At 48.7% G+C, this 18,258-nt stretch overlaps 2 protein-coding genes across 10 annotated transcripts; both read left to right on the plus strand.

The window, feature by feature from the left end:
• The first annotated feature begins 80 nt into the window (after positions 1–80).
• RPL8 (ribosomal protein L8) lies at positions 81–3,079 on the plus strand. The gene is made up of 6 exons (XM_035012251.1): positions 81–195; positions 413–556; positions 639–780; positions 989–1,207; positions 2,560–2,675; positions 2,885–3,079. The coding sequence occupies exons 2-6, from the start codon at positions 419–421 to the stop codon at positions 3,041–3,043; spliced, it is 774 nt and encodes a 257-aa protein (XP_034868142.1). The 5' UTR covers positions 81–195; positions 413–418; the 3' UTR covers positions 3,044–3,079.
• Positions 3,080–4,575: 1,496 nt separating this feature from the next.
• Positions 4,576–17,404, plus strand: ZNF34 (zinc finger protein 34). 9 transcript variants are annotated; one of them, XM_035012241.1, is made up of 7 exons: positions 4,576–4,638; positions 4,983–5,158; positions 9,275–9,362; positions 10,903–11,461; positions 11,770–11,896; positions 12,323–12,442; positions 14,687–16,766. In XM_035012241.1, exons 4-7 carry the CDS (start codon positions 11,351–11,353, stop codon positions 16,048–16,050), a joined length of 1,722 nt encoding a protein of 573 aa, XP_034868132.1. In that variant the 5' UTR covers positions 4,576–4,638; positions 4,983–5,158; positions 9,275–9,362; positions 10,903–11,350; the 3' UTR covers positions 16,051–16,766. The 9 variants fall into 9 exon arrangements, with proteins under 9 accessions (XP_034868132.1, XP_034868136.1, XP_034868131.1 ...); XM_035012240.1 differs by having other exon boundaries at positions 4,584–5,158; XM_035012242.1 differs by lacking the exons at positions 4,576–4,638; positions 4,983–5,158 and having other exon boundaries at positions 9,175–9,362; positions 10,903–10,956; positions 11,375–11,461.
• The last annotated feature ends 854 nt before the right edge of the window (positions 17,405–18,258 follow it).

Below are 18,258 nucleotides of genomic sequence, written 5' to 3' on the forward strand. Positions count from 1 at the left end.
GACTCCGCGGGCGCCGTCATCCCAATGCGCCTGCGCAGAGGCCCAGGGCCGCCAGGCTCCGGCGGGACGAGTACGAGTCCCGGCGTGCACCGGGCTCACGCCGAGCCGGAAGGTCAAGCGCCTCTCGGCCCCGCCCCGGAAGATAAGGCGGCTCTCCTGCGCCGCGTCTCTTTTTCCGGCCGCGCTCGGCAGCAGGTAGGGTGTGCGTGTGTGGCGTGGTGGCCCTGGCGCCATCCGCCGCCATCCGCCGCCATCCGCCGCCCTGGGGCCCGCTAGGGACCCCGGCGGGCCTTCGGAGAGGGAGCGCGCTGGGGTCGGGACCTGGAGGGAGGCTGCTGGGGAGCTGGGACCCTGAAGCCGGGGTGGCGGGGGTGCCTGGGCCGCTTGGGCGCTGACCGTGAGCCACCCGCAGACCGCCATGGGCCGTGTCATCCGTGGGCAGAGAAAGGGCGCCGGCTCGGTGTTCCGCGCGCACGTGAAGCACCGTAAGGGCGCCGCGCGTCTGCGCGCCGTGGACTTCGCCGAGCGGCACGGCTACATCAAGGGCATCGTGAAGGTGCGGGGAGCCCCCCTCCCCGGGCGGGCGGGGGCTCGGTGGCCCCGCGGGGACCTGCCGCTCACGCGCCCTCGGCCCGCAGGACATCATCCACGACCCGGGTCGCGGTGCACCCCTCGCCAAGGTCGTCTTCCGGGATCCGTACCGGTTTAAGAAGCGAACGGAGCTGTTCATCGCCGCCGAGGGCATCCACACAGGCCAGTTCGTGTACTGCGGCAAGAAGGGTGAGCCTCGTGAGGGAAGGTCGGGTGCAGAGGGAACGGCCGCTTGCGCGAGGAGGCCCGTCCAGGCGGAAGTCTCTCGTGGTGCGGCCGGTTTGCCTGCACCTGCCGGCTGGGTCGCCCAGGCCGCTGGGGGGGGCCGGACGCGGGGTGCCGTGCGGGGCTTTCTGCGTGGCCGGGCGGCGCTGACCTGCGGCGCTTCTCCTTGCAGCCCAGCTCAACATAGGCAACGTGCTCCCGGTGGGCACTATGCCCGAGGGCACTATCGTGTGCTGTCTGGAAGAGAAGCCTGGTGACCGGGGCAAGTTGGCCCGAGCCTCCGGAAACTATGCCACTGTAATCTCCCACAACCCGGAGACCAAGAAGACCCGAGTGAAGCTGCCCTCCGGCTCAAAGAAGGTCATTTCTTCCGCCAACAGAGCTGTGGTCGGTGAGTGGCCGGCAGCCGCGGGATGCTCTGTGCGGTGCGTTGCTGGTGAACGTCACCAGCTAGACCCCGGCTAGTATCTGTGAGGTGGGCGTCACTGGCCGGGAGTTGAGTGAGGCTGGGACTGGGGCTTGTTAGGCAGCCTTGTCTATAGTCAGGCATGATGCGGACTTCCACGATTCATACTCCCGCATCCACAGGGGTTAGTAGTCAGTCTTTTCGTGGATATGTGACTTTAAGCTACCTAGTGAGTGCCTTGAGGAGGATTTGAAACCTGATTTTTTCATGTGGTGCTACGACAACACCTTTGAAACAAACCCAAGGAATGTTTGTTCTGTTTTTTTTCTTCCTCTTTCTCCCTCTTTCTTCTATTTTTTATTTTTTTAAGATTTTGTTTATTTATTTGGTAGAGACACAGCAAGAGAGGGAACACAAGCGGGAGGAGTGGGAGAGGGAGAAGCAGGCTTCCCGCCGAGCAGGGAGCCCGATGCGGGGCTGGATCCCAGGACCCCGGGATCATGACCCGAGCCAAAGGCAGACGCTTAACGACTGAGCCACCCAGGCGCCCCTTCTTTGATTTTTTAAAAGATTTGTTTATTTGAGGGGCACCTGGGTGGCCAGGTCTGCCTTTGCCTCAGGTCATGATCCCAAGGTCCTGGGGTCAAGCCCAGCTGCAGACTGCCTGCTCAGTGGGGAGTCTGCTCTCCCTCTCTGCACCCTCCCAATGCTCGCTCTCTCAAATCTTTAAAAAAAAAAAAAAAAGATTTGAGAAAGTGCATGCATGAGAGGGGTAGAGGGAGAGAATATTCAAGCAGACTCCCCACTAGAACCTATAACCCATGAGATCACGACCAGAGCCAAGAGCTGGATCCTTAACCGAACCGACTGAACCAAACCGGGCCACCCAGGTGCCCCAGCCAAGGAATGTTCTTGAGCGTATGTTGAAGCAACACTGGTTGAGATGTGTGTGACAGACTGAGTCAGCCTTTTTGCTGGCATTTGAGGTTAGATTGAGTGACCTGCTTGGTGAGACGGGGTAAAGTAGGGGGGCTTCCCTGGAGAGAACCATAGGTCGAGAAAGCCATTGCAGATGGTATGGGCAAAGGCCTGGCTTGGCTGCCCCAGCAATCTTGAAGAAACTTGATGTCATCTGCTAGGCTGCAAAGGCATTTACTGCTTGGTGGTAGTTGAGAAGATGTTAGTGAGATTTTGGGAATCTCATGATGGTGTGTGAGTAAAGTGAGAGGGTGATCAGTATGGGGGTGGGGCACTGGTAAGGATGCTCTGCCTGATAGGGTCCTGAAGTTTAGGGAAGGTATGGTGCACTTTCCTGAGGTGCCTGATCTTCCCAACAGGTGTGGTGGCTGGAGGTGGCCGCATTGACAAGCCCATTCTGAAGGCTGGCCGTGCCTACCACAAGTATAAGGCAAAGAGGAATTGTTGGCCACGTGTGCGGGGTGTGGCCATGAACGTAAGTAGCCCAGAAATGGGCAGTTGGGGTGTTCAGGGATTGGGGACTGGGAGGCTAGATGGACCAGTCTTTTCCTGGAGTGTCTCCCTTCTGTGACAGAGGGTCTGGGTTATGGTTTGTTGGCACCGGTCAGTTATCCCACTCTTATCCAGGTCCTGAGGTAGGTGGGTCCACACTCCTATATTAATGCCACCTTTTTCTGTCTGCAGCCTGTGGAGCACCCTTTTGGAGGTGGCAACCACCAGCACATCGGCAAACCTTCTACTATCCGCAGAGATGCCCCTGCTGGCCGCAAAGTGGGTCTTATTGCTGCCCGCCGGACCGGGCGTCTCCGGGGAACCAAGACTGTGCAGGAGAAGGAGAACTAGGGCTGAGGGCCTCAATAAAGTCTGTCCTGTCACTAAGCTGTGTTTGCCCATGGTTTCAGAGGGAAGGATCCTTGCTGGGAGGACTGCCATGGAGCTTTTGGTGTAGGAAGGAGAAAAAGTTGGATGCACCAGTGAATAGTGAAAGCTCTGGAGAGAAGGGATGGGGGTGCTAGGTATCTTCACACTTTGATTTCTGGAACACCTCCCCCTCCCCCAACACCAGCACAGGGAGCAGAGGATCTCACTGACATCTGCATTAATTTCTCTTGGGCACTTGGGGGATCTGGGAGAGGGTGTGGATGCCTCAGGATGAGAGTGGTGCTCCTGAAGCCACAGGTTGGAGAGCCAGGAAGCTGTTTTGCAGTGGAAGGACCAGGACGGAGTCAGACTAGTTTCTCAACAAATGGGCTTCCTGTTTCTGTCCATGGTACCTTGTTCCAAACTTAGGCTCGTCAAAACTGGTAAAACCAGGGCAGATGCTGCTGAGCCAATGAGGCATAGAGATGTTAGTGGAGGTTCATTAGTGCCTCGGGACCGGGACGCTTTGCTTCCCAGCGGCCACCCAGAGTCCCCTGCCCCAGTGGTTCCCCTCATGAGCCAGTGCGAAAGTAGGGGCTGCAGGCCACTGTGCCAAAATAATCACAGAGACCAGAAGGTTGGGGGACTGGGACGCCCGAGTGGCTCAGTCGGTTAAGCGGCTGCCTTCAGCTCAGGTCATGATCCAGCATACTGGGATCAAGTCCAGCATCAGGCTCCTTGCTACGCAGGGAGTCTGCTTCTCCCTCTGCCTGCCGCTCCCCCTGCTTGTGCTTGCTGTCTGACAAAAAAAAGTTGTGGGATAACAGAGGTAAGTGGCTGGCGGAGGTAGAATGCCCCTTGTTCAGACTGCAGGTGGAAAGGCAGTGGACCCAGAGTTCCTGGAGACCATCTCCCTGAGAAGGATTTTCTGTGGCTGCCACGTAGCTCCTTGCTGCCAGGGTCCACACTTGTCCCTAGTGTGAACCTTGCCATTCTGGTCTCCACTTGACCATCCACCACAGCCTAGGTGTGGTGGAGGAAATAGGAGGGGCTGGGCTTGGTTCTCTGGACGAAGATGACCTGGCCATCAGGGAGGGTTTGCTCCAGTAGCAGGCACCCAAGGAAGCCCTAGCCCCTAGAGTGGACCCTGCTCCAGCTGGGCCTGGGTTCGGTGTGCTAAAACAAAGTGGCCAGTAAGCGACCTCTTTCCTGGTCATCCCATGGCTTCTCTACCCAACTCTAAAGGGACTGATACTTTTTTGGCTGCAGTGCTTTTAGCGGCTCCCTAGAGCGAGGTTTCCACTGAAAATCAAAGCTGCTCACCCCGCCTCCGTTCTGGAGCTTCGGGGTTGTGGTTCCAGACTGCCACCTAGTGGCGGCACTCCCGACTTGCGACACCGCACGTCCCATTCCTCAGGGAGGCTGCCTACCGAGACATGAAGTCCTTTCCTAGAGCGGCCAGAGGGTGCCTCCGGTTAGGACGCGGGGTGAGGGCGTCACTTCCGGTTGGATTCGATTGGCGCGGCGGGTGGGGCTCGCGGGGCCCGGCCCGGCGGCGGCTCTTCTGCGGCGCTGAGGTGAGTGTGGGCCGGGCCGGGGCGGTGGTGACCGCGAGGTCTCCCGGGCGCGGGGCACCGGCCCTTCCCTGTAACCGCCGAGATGCTCCGTCCGGGGCCCGCCCCGCGCTCGGCAGTATCTCTCGCCCCGGCGTCTGTCGGGCGGGCCCCGTCTCCACTCTCGGAGCCCCCTCGACGAGCGCGGTCCCCGCTTCGTGGTTTCCGACGGGCCCCGAGCCCCAACTGGTGCCCTCCCCAGCCCGGCGTCCGCTGTCCGCCTGCTCCGGCCCGGGGTTGTTCCTGCCGGGCCCCGGCCCCGCCCGAGAGCCTTCCTCCCGGGTCTCCCCGCCGGATTCTCTTCCCAGGTCGTCCCGAGGGGCTGCTTCTGCGTCCCGGGCTGCCCGGGACCCTCAAGGCCTGGTGACCCGAGGCCCTTGGCCTTCCCGGCGCCTCTCCACCCGGCAGGTCACCAGCTCTCCACACTCAGCCCGCCACCGCAGCCCCAGCAGGAGCCGGGCTTTTCCCTCGCTTCTGGGTCCAGGTTGTACTCCCCACTCTGCCCCAGCCCTCCACCGCCCCATTTCCGCCCTCACCTGGTCTCTGGCTTGGAGCAGTTAATGCCCAACACACTTTCTTGTCAGCTCTTAATTAATCGTCTTCCGCATTTACCGCCCCCATCCCGTGCCGCCTGCAGTTGCTGTGCTTCCTCTTGCCTTTAGCAGTTCCCAGAATTGCGTGTACCTTCCTGCTTTCCCACCCTTTTTTGCTTCTGATGCTCCAAGGCCTTTCCCTCAGCAGCCAGATTTTTGTTTTTTTCTTTAGAGGCCTTTATTCAAGGTCTGACACTGTAGACTTTTTTTTTTTTTTAAAGATTTGATTTATTTATTTGAGAGAGAGAGAATGAGAGAGAGCACATGAGAGGGGGGAGGGGCAGAGGCAGAAGCAGACCCCCTGCTGAGCAGGGAGCCCGACGCGGGACTCGATCCCGGGGCTCCAGGATCGTGACCTGAGCCGAAGGCAGTCGCTTAACCGACTGAGCCACCCAGGCGCCCGACACTGTAGACTTTTTAAATTAAAAATGCACCGTGTCTTTGTTTTGAAAATACGTTAAAAAAAAAAAACTTTTAGAGAAAACTTTAAAGTACAGAGAATGGATTACCAAACACTAGTGACTGGGTTTGCCGCACGTTAAGATTGTAGTTAAGGCGTGCCTGGGTGGCTCAGTTGGTTGAGCGTCTACCTTTGGCTCAGGTCATGATCTCAGGTTCCTGAGATCACGTCCCAGGTCGGGCTCCCTGCTCAGCCGGGAGCCTGCTTCTCCCTCTCCCTCTGCCCCTTCACCCTTCTCCTGCGTGCTCTCTCTCTCTCAGGTAAATAAAACCATAAAGAAAGAAAAGATTGTAGTTAAAAACAAAACAAAAACAGGGGTGCCTGGGTGGCTCAGTCGGTTGGGCGTCTGCCTTCGGCTCAGGTCATGATCCCCGAGTCCGGGGATTGAGCCCTGCGTCGGGCTTCTACCCCACTTGTGCTCTCTAGCTCTCTCTCTGTCTCTCAAATAAATAAATAAAATCTTTAAAAAAGGCAAAACAAAAACATATATGTAATCTCTGTGGCCAACGTGGGGCTTGAACTCACCACTCTGAGATGAACACTCACATGCTCTACTGACTGAACCAGCCAGGCACCCCCCTCAACTTTTTTAAAGAAAGCTGTTGAAACAGAATTGCTCTTAGATGCAAGCTCACCAGTCCCATTTCCTTCCCTAAGCAACCCTTATTTTGAACAACCGCATTTTTGTTTGTTTATTTTTATTGAGGTGTAATTGATAAACAGGAATTCTATAAATTTTAGGTGTACACTTACGGTATATGTGTTCATTGTGAAATAATCACATTCAATCTAATTAGCATGTTCATCATCTCACATAGGTACCATTTTCTTTTTTTGTTTTCTTTGTGGTGAGGATATTTAATATCTACCCTCTTAGGAAATTTCGAGGTTACAATACAGTATTGTTGACTGTAGTCGCAGTGCTGTACTTTAGATCTCCACAACTTTCATCTTGCATACCTGAAAGTTTGTACTCTGACCGACCTCTCTCCCATTTTCCCCAACCCTCAAAACTTGGCAGCCAACCATTCCACTTTCTGCTTCTATGATTTGGACTCTCTTGGGTACCACATATCAGTGAAATCATGTAGTATTTGTCTTTCTGTGTCTGGTTTATTTCACCTAGCATAATGTCCTCCAGGTTCATCCATGTTGTAGCAAATGGCAAGATCTCGTTCTTCATGGCTGAGTAGTAGTCCATTGTGTGTATATACCACATTCTGTATCCATTCATCTATCGTTGGACACTTAGGTTGTTTGCACATCTTGTCTATTGTGAATAATGCTGCAATGAGCATGGGAGTGCTGGTCTCTCTTTGAGGCAGTGATTTCATTTCCTTTGGCTAGTATAACCAGAAGTGGGATTACTGGATCATGTAATTACTTGAAACATAGAGAATACATATTTTTCCAGATATATATTCAAAACTATTAGAAAACACCACAAACCACGCCAACAACGACCTAAATAAATGGTATTTTGGTTCTATTTTCAACTTTTTGAGGCACCTCCACGCTTTTCCACAGTGCATTTCCACCAACAGTGCACAAGGGTTCCTTTTCTCCACATCCTTGCCAACACTTATCTTTTGCTTTTTGATAATTCTCGTTCTGACAGGCGTGAGGTGATAGCTCATTGTGGTTTTTATTTGCAGTTCTCTAATTAGGTTGAGCACCTTTTCACTTACCTGTTAGTCATTTGTATGTCTTTTATGGAGAAATTTAGGTTCCTTGCCCATTTTAAACCCATTGGGTTTTTTTTTTTTTCTCTTGAGTTGTGTGAGGTCTTTATATATTTTAGATCTGAATTTCTAATCAGATACATGGTTTGCACATATTTTCTCCCATTCCTCAGTTGCCTTTTCACTCTGTTATTTTGCTGTCAGCACATTTTCTTACACCTCTATACACCTACTAGTGTTTTAAAATCTACATACATAATATGATATTGATATTTGACATTTAACCGTTTCACTCAGCCTTAAAGCTTTGCGCTGCCTCTGACATTGATGTGGTTCATTTCTTCCGACCACTGTGACCTTGACTGTTCCCTGATGATGGATATTGAGGTTGTTTACCTTTTTTTCTTATACACAGGCACATGGTGACATTCTGGTGTATTTTCTTGTGTTCATTAGCAAGAGTTTCTGTAGGGCACATACCTAGAATTAGGTGTCCTGACTGAATTTGCAGGGTTAAAGTTCTGCCAGGTGGTGCCAGATGGGTTTCCAGAGTGACTGTACTAGTTTCCTATAGGACTCTGAGAATCTCTATTTTCCCTTATGTCTTCAACATTTGCTATTGTGAAGCATTTTATGTGTCCCCCAGTCTATGGGGAGAGAAGTCTTGAATTTGCATTTCCTTAATTCTCAATGATGTTGAAGATCTTTTCAGATTTTTTAAAAAGATTTTACTTATTTGAGAGAGAGAGAGCATGAGGGGGGAGGCCAGAGAGAGAAGCAGACTCCCCGCTGAGCAGGGAGTCCGATGCAGTCCCAGGACCCTGAGATCATGACCTGAGCTGAAGGCAGACGCTTAACTGACTGAGCCACCCAGGTGTCCCTCTTTGATCTCATTATCTGATTTCCCAAGTCATCCTGTGTTCATTTTTCAAATAAATGGTCTTTTTTGGTGCACTTTAAAACATATTTTGTAGATCTTTTTTTATGTGTTAAGTATTTTTACAAATATCGTTCACTCTGCAGCTTGTCTTTTAATATTGTGGTGTCTTGTACAGAAATTTTTGGAGTAAAATTAAACAATTTTTTCCTTGATGTACTGTATTTTGCATATTATTTTCTTATAACAGCTATAAATTTTATTTTAAACACTTACGTCTTCAATGTGCTTAAAATATATTTTTGTGTGCCGTAGAAGGCAGCGATTGAATTTTACTTTCCTATGGAAAATCCGTTGTGTTGGTACCATTTTGAATAGCGTGCCATTATGTCCTTAGCATATACACGGATCTGGATGTTCCTTACTTTCTTTACTATGCTCCAATCTCACTTTTGTTAACGTAGCCTTACAGTAAGTCTTGCTATGGATCTAGGTGTTCCCTATTTTCTTTACTATGCTCCAATCTCACTTTCATTAACGTAGCCTTACAATAAGTCTTGCTATGTGGTAGGGCGTGCCTCTGCCTACCTTAGTTCTTTTTTGGCATTGCCTTAGTTAATCTTGGATCATTATTATGATACTGAGTCATTTTGTTCAGATTTCATGTTATGTCCTGTTGTAATTTTGATTGTACAGAATTAATAGATTTATTTGGGGGAGAATTGACTTTTTTTTTTTAAGATTTTATTATTTATTTGCAAGCGAGAGAGAGAGAGAGATCGAGCGCACAAGCAGGGGGAGCAGTAGGCAGAGGGAGAAGCAGGCACCTCGCCGAGCAAGAAGCTGGATGCAGGACTCGATCCCAGGACCCTGGGATCATGACCTGAGCTGAAGGCAGATGCTTAACAACCGAGCCACCCAGGTGTCCCGAGAATTGACATTTTTATGATACTGAATTCTCCTATTTATGAACACTGTTTTTCCATAGGTCTTCTTGATGTCCTTCCATAAAGTTTTATCATTTTGTCCCCAGGGTCTTGGACCACACTCTGATAACAACTGTTGCTGCATGTATGGTATGTAGAATTATGTCCCCTTTTTTGTTCTTAATATTTCTTTTTCTATCTCTTTTCTGCCCACCCCCCATTGGACTTGCCAGATGTTTGTGTGTTTTATTAGCAATGTTGAGATTATGTTTTGTTTCTTTAAATCAAGTATTCTTTATTTTCCTCCATTTTTTCTTGAATCCCTTTTCTTAGTCTGTGTCTAATTTCTTATTGAATGTTTAGATCATTTATTTCAGTCTCTCTTGTGCTAAAATAAGGGCACTAAGAAGGCACATTTTTCCTTAGGTAGCCTCTGTTTCCATTTCTGTGTTTTTCTTGGAGGGGGTACTTTTTATTATTTTTTTTAAAGATTTTCTTTATTTATTTGAGAGAGAGCATGCATGAGTGGGGGGAAGGGCAGAGGGAGAGGGAGAAGCAGAATCCCTGCTGAGCAAGGAGCCTGACTTGGGGCTCCATTCCAGGACCCTGAGATCATGACCTGAGCCGAAGGCAGACACTTCACCGACTGAGCCACCCAGGCTCCCCTGAGGTGGTACTTTTTTATCATATATTTCCAGCATAACAACAGTGGTCAGAGAATGTTTTGCTAAATGTTATTAGTCTTTGGAATTTGTTGAAACTTTCGTTGTTGGCATGGTCTGTGGTGTTTTCTAATAGTTTTGAATATATATCTGGAAAAATGTGTATTCTCTATGTTTCAAGTAACTATTCTCTACTTGTTCCACTTGTTTCTGAGGGAAGTGTGTTGAAATCTCTCATTCCAGGGGAGGTTTGCCAGTTGCTCTTTGCTACTTCACTTAGCATTGGCTTTCTACATTTTGAGTTTCTTGGTAGATACACACTTGTCTGTAATTATAGCTTCTGGGTGGATTTTCCTTTTATTAATATGTATTATTCATTTTTGTTCCTATTAATGATTTTTACTTTCTGTTCTGTTTTGATTGGTATACATACTGCTAAACTACACATAGCAATGCATGTTAAGCTCAGAAGCATCACGATGAAGGGAAGAAGCCAGAGGAGTGTAGACAGCATAGTTGCTTTGATAAAGTTCACCAGAAGCACAGCTGGTGGAAGTCAGGATAGAGGCTCACCTTTGGGAGTTCAGGAAGGAAGTAGAGCCTGCAGGGGCAGGAGGGCTGACGTGGGTGCTGGTTCTATGGGAATGGGCCCTTTGTGACTGCCCCTTGAGCTGTGTGTTCAGGATTTGTCAACTCTTCTGCATAAATGTCATATTTCAATAAAGAGTGTTAAAGGTAAAGAAAATGTAGGGGCGCCTGGTCGGTTAAGCCTCTGCCTTCAGCTCAAGTCATGATCCTGGGGTCCTGAGATTGAGCCCCACGTCTGGCTTCCTGCTTAGCGGGGAGTCCTCTTCTCTCTCCCTCTGCCCCTCCCCCTGCTCTTGCATGCATGTGCTCTCTCTCTCTGTCTCTTAAATGAATAAATTACATCTTAAAAAAAAAAGAAAAGGTATATAGCTACTATTTATTTTAATTAGCGTTTGTGTGGTCTAGCTTATATTCAGCCTTTCTGTGTTACTTTATTTTAGGTTATGCAGGTGCATTTTGTGTGTATCTCTCAGAGAATCTTGTGCTTCTAGTAGGTGAGTTTAATCCTTTTATTTCTTACCATTACTCAGCTACTGAACTTGTTTCTATAGTGTTGTATATTTTACCATCTGTACTTTGACTTTGTTCTGTACCTTCTGTTGATTTTTTTTTTTCCTTCTCTTTCTCCTCAACACTTAACAAGTTGTCTTTATTCTTTCATATAAAGTGAATGAGTATCGCCATCTTACTCCTGAAAGAGACAGCTTGGTGTGTCAGGTTGAGGGGAACAGATGGCCTGAAGAGCTGTGCACCTGTGCCTGCAGTGGGGCAGAGTAGGGCAGGGCAGCCCCAGGCAGGGAGCGGAGTCTGCCCGGGAGACCAGCTGTGCCCCGATGGGGATGAGTGTGGCCCTGAAGTTGCCCATAGGAGGGGCCAGCCTGGGCCTCCATGTGTTCCCCTCTCTTCCCTCAGCATCAGTGTGACTCACTGCTGACTCCTCCCCTGGGAAGCCCAGGGTACCAGGTGATGGCGGCTTTGCACCTGTCTGCCCTGCCCCAGGTGAGCATCCATTTTCCCTAGATGTCTGAAATCTCCACACAGGGCTTCCCTGCCTGCTGTGCCTTAGTAGACACTGTCAGGCATCTTGGTCTGGGGTATTGAGCAGAGGACGGGTGACCCTGGGACTCCCCCAGCCTTCTGGAGTCACTGCCTTCATGACCAGGGGCTCAGGCCACTCTCCTGGGCCGTACTGGGGGATCGTGCCTGTAGTCACCCTTGTGCTACTACTCCTGGTATGTTCTGCTGCTCCCACCCCCAGGGCCCACCCTGAGCCACACCTGGGCCTGCAACAGCCCCTGTCATTCCAGGCTGAGGTGACCTTCGAGGACGTGGCCGTGCTATTCTCCCGGGAGGAGTGGGGCCGTCTGGGCCCTGCTCAGAGGGGCCTCTACAGGGATGTGATGCTGGAGACCTACAGGAATCTGGTCTCCCTGGGTAAGGCCCCTCACTAGGATGCTGGTCAGGGAACAGCCCTGGGGACTGATGGCTCAGCAGGGGCTGGGCTGGGGGCTTCACCCTCTGGTCCTAGGCAGTCCTGGTCTATACAGAGGAGGGGCCAAGTGGGGCTGGTTCAGTGATTTTCTCCTCTGAGCTCCCAGATAAGACGGCCTCCCTGCCCCAGGCCCAAGACAGACCCTCTCCAGAGGGATTGCGTACCTCCAGGTGGAGAGAGCCCCCTGGGCTTTTGTTCCCTGTGCTCAGATCTCATCTTCACGACCATCCCCAACCCTCCAGAGTGTCCAGACTTCCCATCACCCCACTTTGCCTGTGGTTCTGCTTCCCACCAGAGTCCCAGATGAGAATCCACTCAGTGCAGCCCTGCATCCTTGGCACCAACCCTAGGCCCCGTTTTCTTCCCAGGAGCTGGACCTGCAGGTCCCAAGCCTGGGGTGATCACACAGTTGGAGCAAGGGGATGAGCCGTGGGTCCTGGATGCACAGGGCGCCAAGGGGAAAGAGCGACTGAGAGTCAGTATCTCAGGTGCGTGAGGGGGGCCACTTCCCTAACAGTTGCTGAATAAGCATTTGTCAGGATCCAAGATGTGTGGTTAATGACTCAGGCATTTAGAACAAGGTATATCAGGAGCAGCATGACAACCCTGGGAGTAGCCTGTGCTGAAGTCCAGGTCCCCTCCGTCAGCCTGGGTGCCTCAGTGTGGTGATTCTTTTTTTTTTTAAAGATTTTATTTATTTATTTGAGACAGAATGAGAGAGAGCATGAGAGGGAGGAGGGTCAGAGGGAGAAGCAGACCCCCCGCCGAGCAGGGAGCCCGATGCGGGACTCGATCCTGGGACTCCAGGATCGCGACCTGAGCCGAAGGCAGTCGCCCAACCAACTGAGCCACCCAGGCGCCCCTCAGTGTGGTGATTCTTGAGCTGAATCTTCTAGGAGGGTGAGAGGGGGCATTGTTGGCAGAGGAGAAGAGGGAAGTCTGGACCCCCAGGACCCCATGGAGCCCTGCCCTGCAGAGCTCATGCCCTGTGAGGAGGGTCAGATGGGGCCATGTTGATAGAGACCATTGCTTCATTCTCCTTTTCTAAATTATCCACTTGACAATTGTAGACCGTTACAAGAAAGAATATCTCATCACCCACATACCAGTGTGTTCTGTCGTGTGCCTGCTAGCCCCTTTCTAGTGCTCTCTGTTCTACACCCATATACGAAGGTCACTTCTTTTTTTTTTAAAGATTGATTGATTGATTGATTGATTGATTTGACAGAGAGAGACACAGTGAGAGAGGGAACACAAGCAGGGGGAGTGGGAGAGGGAGAAGCAGGAGAGGGAGAAGCAGGCTTCCCGCAGAGCAGGGAGCCCGACACAGGGCTCGATCCCAGGACCCTGGGATCATGACCTGAGCCGAAGGCAGATGCTTAACGACTGAGCCACCCAGGCGCCCCACGAAGGTCACTTCTTGACAGGAATGCAGCGATCCCATGTGTACTGCTGTCATCTCCTCATCTCCTTTTTCACTCAGTGAGTGTCCGTTTTTATACACATGAGTCTCAGTCACCACTTTTGCTGGAAGTGCCAGTGGGAAGGGTGCTGTCTAGTTTCATTGCTATGGACAACTCCAATAAGCATTATTTTGCACGTCTTGATAATGTCCTAAGAAGCATCTACTGGTTAAAGGACTTGAATTTCTCTTTTGTAAATTTGTTTATTCAGATATCAATACTTAAAGAACCAGGATAAATCCTAAGTTTATAACTCAGTGAGTTTTTATAAAAACCATCTTCCAAATCAAAATGCAGAACATTTCTAGTTCCCTGGGAACCCACTGGGCCTCCTCTGTCATTTCCCACTGCTCCTCACAGGGTCCTTCTCTCTGACTTCTGGAGGCCACTCTGCCTCTTAGCTCTGTGTCTGGTCTCATTTGGGGCATCTGAATGTTGTGAGGGCTGCCATGTTGTGCAAAGTATGTTCTGTTCCATTGCCGTACAGTGTTCTATCATATGAATATACCACAAATTATTTTCCATTCTTGTTAATACTTGGTTGTCCCCATTTTGGGTTTGTTGTGACTGTTTCTCTTCCTCACAGAGAATGCATTTCTGATGGTGTGTTTCTGCAAGTGGAGTTGATGTGTGAATGTCTAGACAAGAAGTAAGGAATGGAGGCTTGAGGGTATCAGGAAGCATTCTGTATGGCATCTTGAGTTTAAGGGGTTGGTGGCTAACTGGGTTGCCTCTCAGGCCTCTGAGAAAAGCCCAAAGAATGGGTTCAGCCTGCTAGGGAGAGCTGAGGGTCACGGTGTGCCCTTCTGTCCATGGTTGGCACAACGTTGGCCCTCTGCTGTCCTGAGGAGGCAACTGATTTTCCTACCATGGATTTTAGGGTGGATTAGCTATTGTTAGGTGGCCTTAGGCTCACTTTTTTGCCTGTCAGATGTCCTCCGTGACTTTCAGGGCCCCTCTGGTCTCCATGGTGGTACAAAGTTTCTGTCTTCTTTCCTTTTCTAGTGAGGACTGGCATTCTACAGTCCCACTTAGGCAGAAGGCAGGCAGGAAGAATTGGTCAGGCCTGGGTTGAAATACTTGTACTCCTGCAAGATTGCAGCCTTGGGTGAGGTCTTTAAGCCTCTGAGCTGCAGGCTCTCATCTCTGTAAGGCGTTGTGACTTTGGAGATGATGGAATTGGTACTGTACAGGTAGTCAGCAGCATCTCCATATTTTCCTTCTCAGGTCAGAACAGGTGGTCCTAAGATGTTGTGTTCATTGTTCCAGGTCATGGGACCAGGACTGAGTACAAGGAGTTGTCTTCAAGGGAGATGCTTGATGGGGAAGAACTGGATCAACTCCAGAAGGCTGTTCCCCAGGGACCTGATCCTGGAGAGACCCATGCATGTGTCTGGGAGCCAGAGGAGAGCCTGGACAAGCTTGTGGAGCAGAGAGGCCTGAGGCCAGTCACATTGATCACTGAGGATAGTGTCCAGGGGTCTGGGGGAAGCCTCAGGTTTCGGTCAAGCCCTGTCTCTGATCAGAGACCTCACAAATGCGATATATGTGAACAAAGTTTCGAACAGAGATCATACCTTAATAACCATAAGCGAGTACACAGGTCAAAAAAGACAAATATAGTCCATGATTCTGGGGAATTCTTCAGTGCAAATTTAGTTGTTAAAGATGATCAGAAAATTCCTCTTGGGAAAAAATTTCATTATTGTGGTTACTGTGGGAAAGCCTTCAGGTACAGTGCTAACCTTGTCAAACACCAGCGGCTTCATAGTGAAGAGAAGCCCTACAAGTGTGACGAGTGTGGGAAAGCCTTCAGCCAGAGCTGTGAGTTCATCAATCACCGAAGGATGCACTCAGGGGAGATCCCCTACCGATGCGGTGAGTGCGGGAAGACATTCAATCAGAGGCCTAACCTCATGAAACATCAGAGGATTCACACAGGGGAGAAGCCCTATAAGTGTGGTGATTGTGGGAAACACTTCAGTGCCTATTCGTCCCTTATTTATCACCAGAGAATCCACACTGGAGAGAAACCCTATAAGTGCAACGACTGTGGGAAAGCCTTTAGTGACGGCTCAATCCTTATTCGACATCGTCGGACCCACACTGGGGAGAAACCATTTGAGTGTAAAGAATGTGGCAAAGGCTTTACCCAAAGTTCTAACCTTATCCAACATCAAAGAATTCACACTGGGGAGAAACCCTATAAATGTAATGAATGTGAGAAAGCCTTCATTCAAAAAACCAAACTTGTTGAACATCAGAGAAGCCACACTGGAGAGAAGCCCTATGAATGTAATGACTGTGGCAAAGTCTTCAGCCAGAGCACACACCTTATCCAGCATCAGAGGATCCACACAGGAGAGAAGCCGTACAAGTGTAGTGAGTGTGGGAAAGCCTTCCACAACAGTTCCAGACTCATCCACCACCAAAGGTCGCACCATGGAGAGAAGCCTTACAAATGCAGCGATTGCAAGAAAGCCTTTAGCCAGGGTACTTATCTCATCCAGCACCGGAGGATCCACACTGGAGAGAAGCCCTACAAGTGTAGCAAGTGTGGGAAGGCCTTCCGGCACAGTTCCAACATGTGCCAACATCAGAGGATTCACCTCCGGGAAGACTTCTCGAGGTGACCGTGGAGAAGGGCCCATGAGTTCCGCTGTGCAGTTCCTCCTTATGACCTACCCCACCCATTTATTTATTGTCCACACAGTGTTGTTACAGATGAAGGGCATTTCTAATTAAAAACAAACAAACAAAACCCTTTTCTTAAACCAAAAGCAGTGCATGTTCATTTTGGAGAAATTGAGAGAGGTAAGCAAAAAGTAGTTCTCCCCCACTTAGAAAAAGAATCCATCACTGCTGATTTAATACATGCTTCCTTTCACACATAGTTAAGAGCATTTTAAAAAGAAACTACTGTGTGCTTGTCATTGCAGGACGTAGGCTCTTTTGGCTTTGCTATTTCCTCAATCCTAGAAAACTCACACTGGAAAGAATTCTACATATTTACATATCTTTACATATTGTAAATTTAAAAAATTAACAGTCATACTTTTCTGTGTGTCTTTATAATAGAGTTGATAATTGCCATTTTTATTGTGGTAAAACATAACAAAATTTACTATTTTAACCATTTTTAGGTGTATAGTTCAGTGGCATTAAATACATTTACAGTGTTGTATAACCATTACCACTCTTTTATTATCTGAAACAGAAAATCTGTACCCATTAAACAATAACTCTTCTTTTCCCCTTTGTCTCACATCCGCTGACAGTCGCTGTTCTATTTTCTGTCTGTGAATTTGCCTATTCTAGTTTTCTCATAAGAGGAATAATACAATATTTGCCCTTTATAGCTGACTTATTTCACTTTGCATAATGTTCTCAAGGTTCATCCATTTTGTAGCCTATATCAGAATGTCGTTCTTTTTTATGGCTGAAAGAAATGACCTTGTTTGTAGATACCATGTTTTGTTTATCCACTCATCTGTTGATGGACACTTGGGTGTTTCTGCTTTTTGGCTGTTGTGCATACTGCTGCTATGAGTGGGTGTGCAAGTAGCTTTTTGGATCCTTTTTGGGGTGGTGGGAGAGAGTGCATGAGCAGGTGGTTGGGGACCTAGTGGCAGAGGGAGAGGGAGAGAGAGAATCTTAAGCAGGCTCCACATCCAGCACAGAGTCCGATGTGGGGCTCAATCTCACGACCCCAGGATCATGATCTGAGCTGAAATCAACAGTTGGGTGTTTAACCAACTGAGCCACCCAGACGTCCCTTGGATCCTTACTTTCAGTACTTCTGGGTGTACTTCTGGGAGTGAAATTGCTGGGTCATATGGTAACTCTATGTTTAACTTTTTGAGGAACAGCCAAACTTTTCCAAAGTGGCTGTACCATTTTACATCCCCACCAGCAATGAATAGAGGGTTCTAATTTCCTTGCGAACACTTGTTATTTCCCATTAAAAAAATAATAATGTCATTTTAATGGGTGTGAAGTGGTATCTCATTGTGGTTTTGGTTTGCATTTCCCTGATGACTAATGATGTTGAACAGCTTTTCAGGCACTTACTGACCATCTGTATGTCTTCTTCAGAAAAATGTCTGTCCAGATCCTTTGCCCATTTTTGAATTGGGTTCTTTGTTTTTTTGTTTTTGGTTATTTTTTTAAGTGTTGAGGTATAGGAGTTCTTTGTATATTTTGCATAGTAATCTCTTATCAGATACACGATTTGCAAATATTTGCTCTCATTCTGTGAATTCTTTCTACTCTCTCGTTTGTGTCCTTTGATGCACAAAAGGCTATTTTAAGCTAATTTTTATATATTGTATAAGGTGAGGGTCCAACTTCTTTTGCATCCAATTTTCCCTACAACATTTTTTGAAAAGACTGTTCTCCCCATTGAATAGTATAGGCATACCTCAAAGATATTGTGTGTTCAGTTTCAGATCACTGTGATACAGCACATATCTCAGTAAAGCAAAGTTATGTTTACATTACAGTGTACTAAGTGTGCAATAGCATTATGTCTAAGAAAACTGTATAAACCTTAATTTAAACACTTTATTTCTAAAAAATGCTATCATCTGAGCTTTCAGCAAGTCATAATCACTGATCACAGATTCCCATAACAAATATAATAATGAAAAAGTTTGAAGTATTCAGAGTATTACCAAAATGTGACAGACACAAAGTGAATAAAAGCTGGTGGGAAAATAGTGCCAATAGACTTGCTCACCATGGGATTACCACACATCTTCACTATGTAAGAAACACAATAAAGCAAAGCACAGTAAAACGAGGTATGCCTGTATTGGCTCAGGCTGCCAAAAACAAACAAA

This window comes from Mirounga leonina, unplaced genomic scaffold (genome assembly GCF_011800145.1).
Source record: "Mirounga leonina isolate KUSES-001 unplaced genomic scaffold, KU_Mleo_1.0 Mir_165, whole genome shotgun sequence".
Classification (NCBI taxonomy): Eukaryota; Metazoa; Chordata; class Mammalia; order Carnivora; family Phocidae; genus Mirounga; species Mirounga leonina.

Excerpts from the sequence above, each read along its gene's own strand:
- RPL8 (XM_035012251.1), top strand. The coding sequence starts at position 419 with ATGGGCCGTGTCATCCGTGGGCAGAGAAAGGGCGCCGGCTCGGTGTTC. Across the intron at positions 781-988 it reads CGTGTACTGCGGCAAGAAGG|CCCAGCTCAACATAGGCAAC; the intron begins GTGAGCCTCGTG and ends TTCTCCTTGCAG. Across the intron at positions 1,208-2,559 it reads CGCCAACAGAGCTGTGGTCG|GTGTGGTGGCTGGAGGTGGC; the intron begins GTGAGTGGCCGG and ends TCTTCCCAACAG.
- ZNF34 (XM_035012241.1), top strand. The coding sequence starts at position 11,351 with ATGTGTTCCCCTCTCTTCCCTCAGCATCAGTGTGACTCACTGCTGACT. Across the intron at positions 11,462-11,769 it reads ACCTGTCTGCCCTGCCCCAG|GCTGAGGTGACCTTCGAGGA; the intron begins GTGAGCATCCAT and ends CTGTCATTCCAG. Across the intron at positions 12,443-14,686 it reads ACTGAGAGTCAGTATCTCAG|GTCATGGGACCAGGACTGAG; the intron begins GTGCGTGAGGGG and ends TCATTGTTCCAG.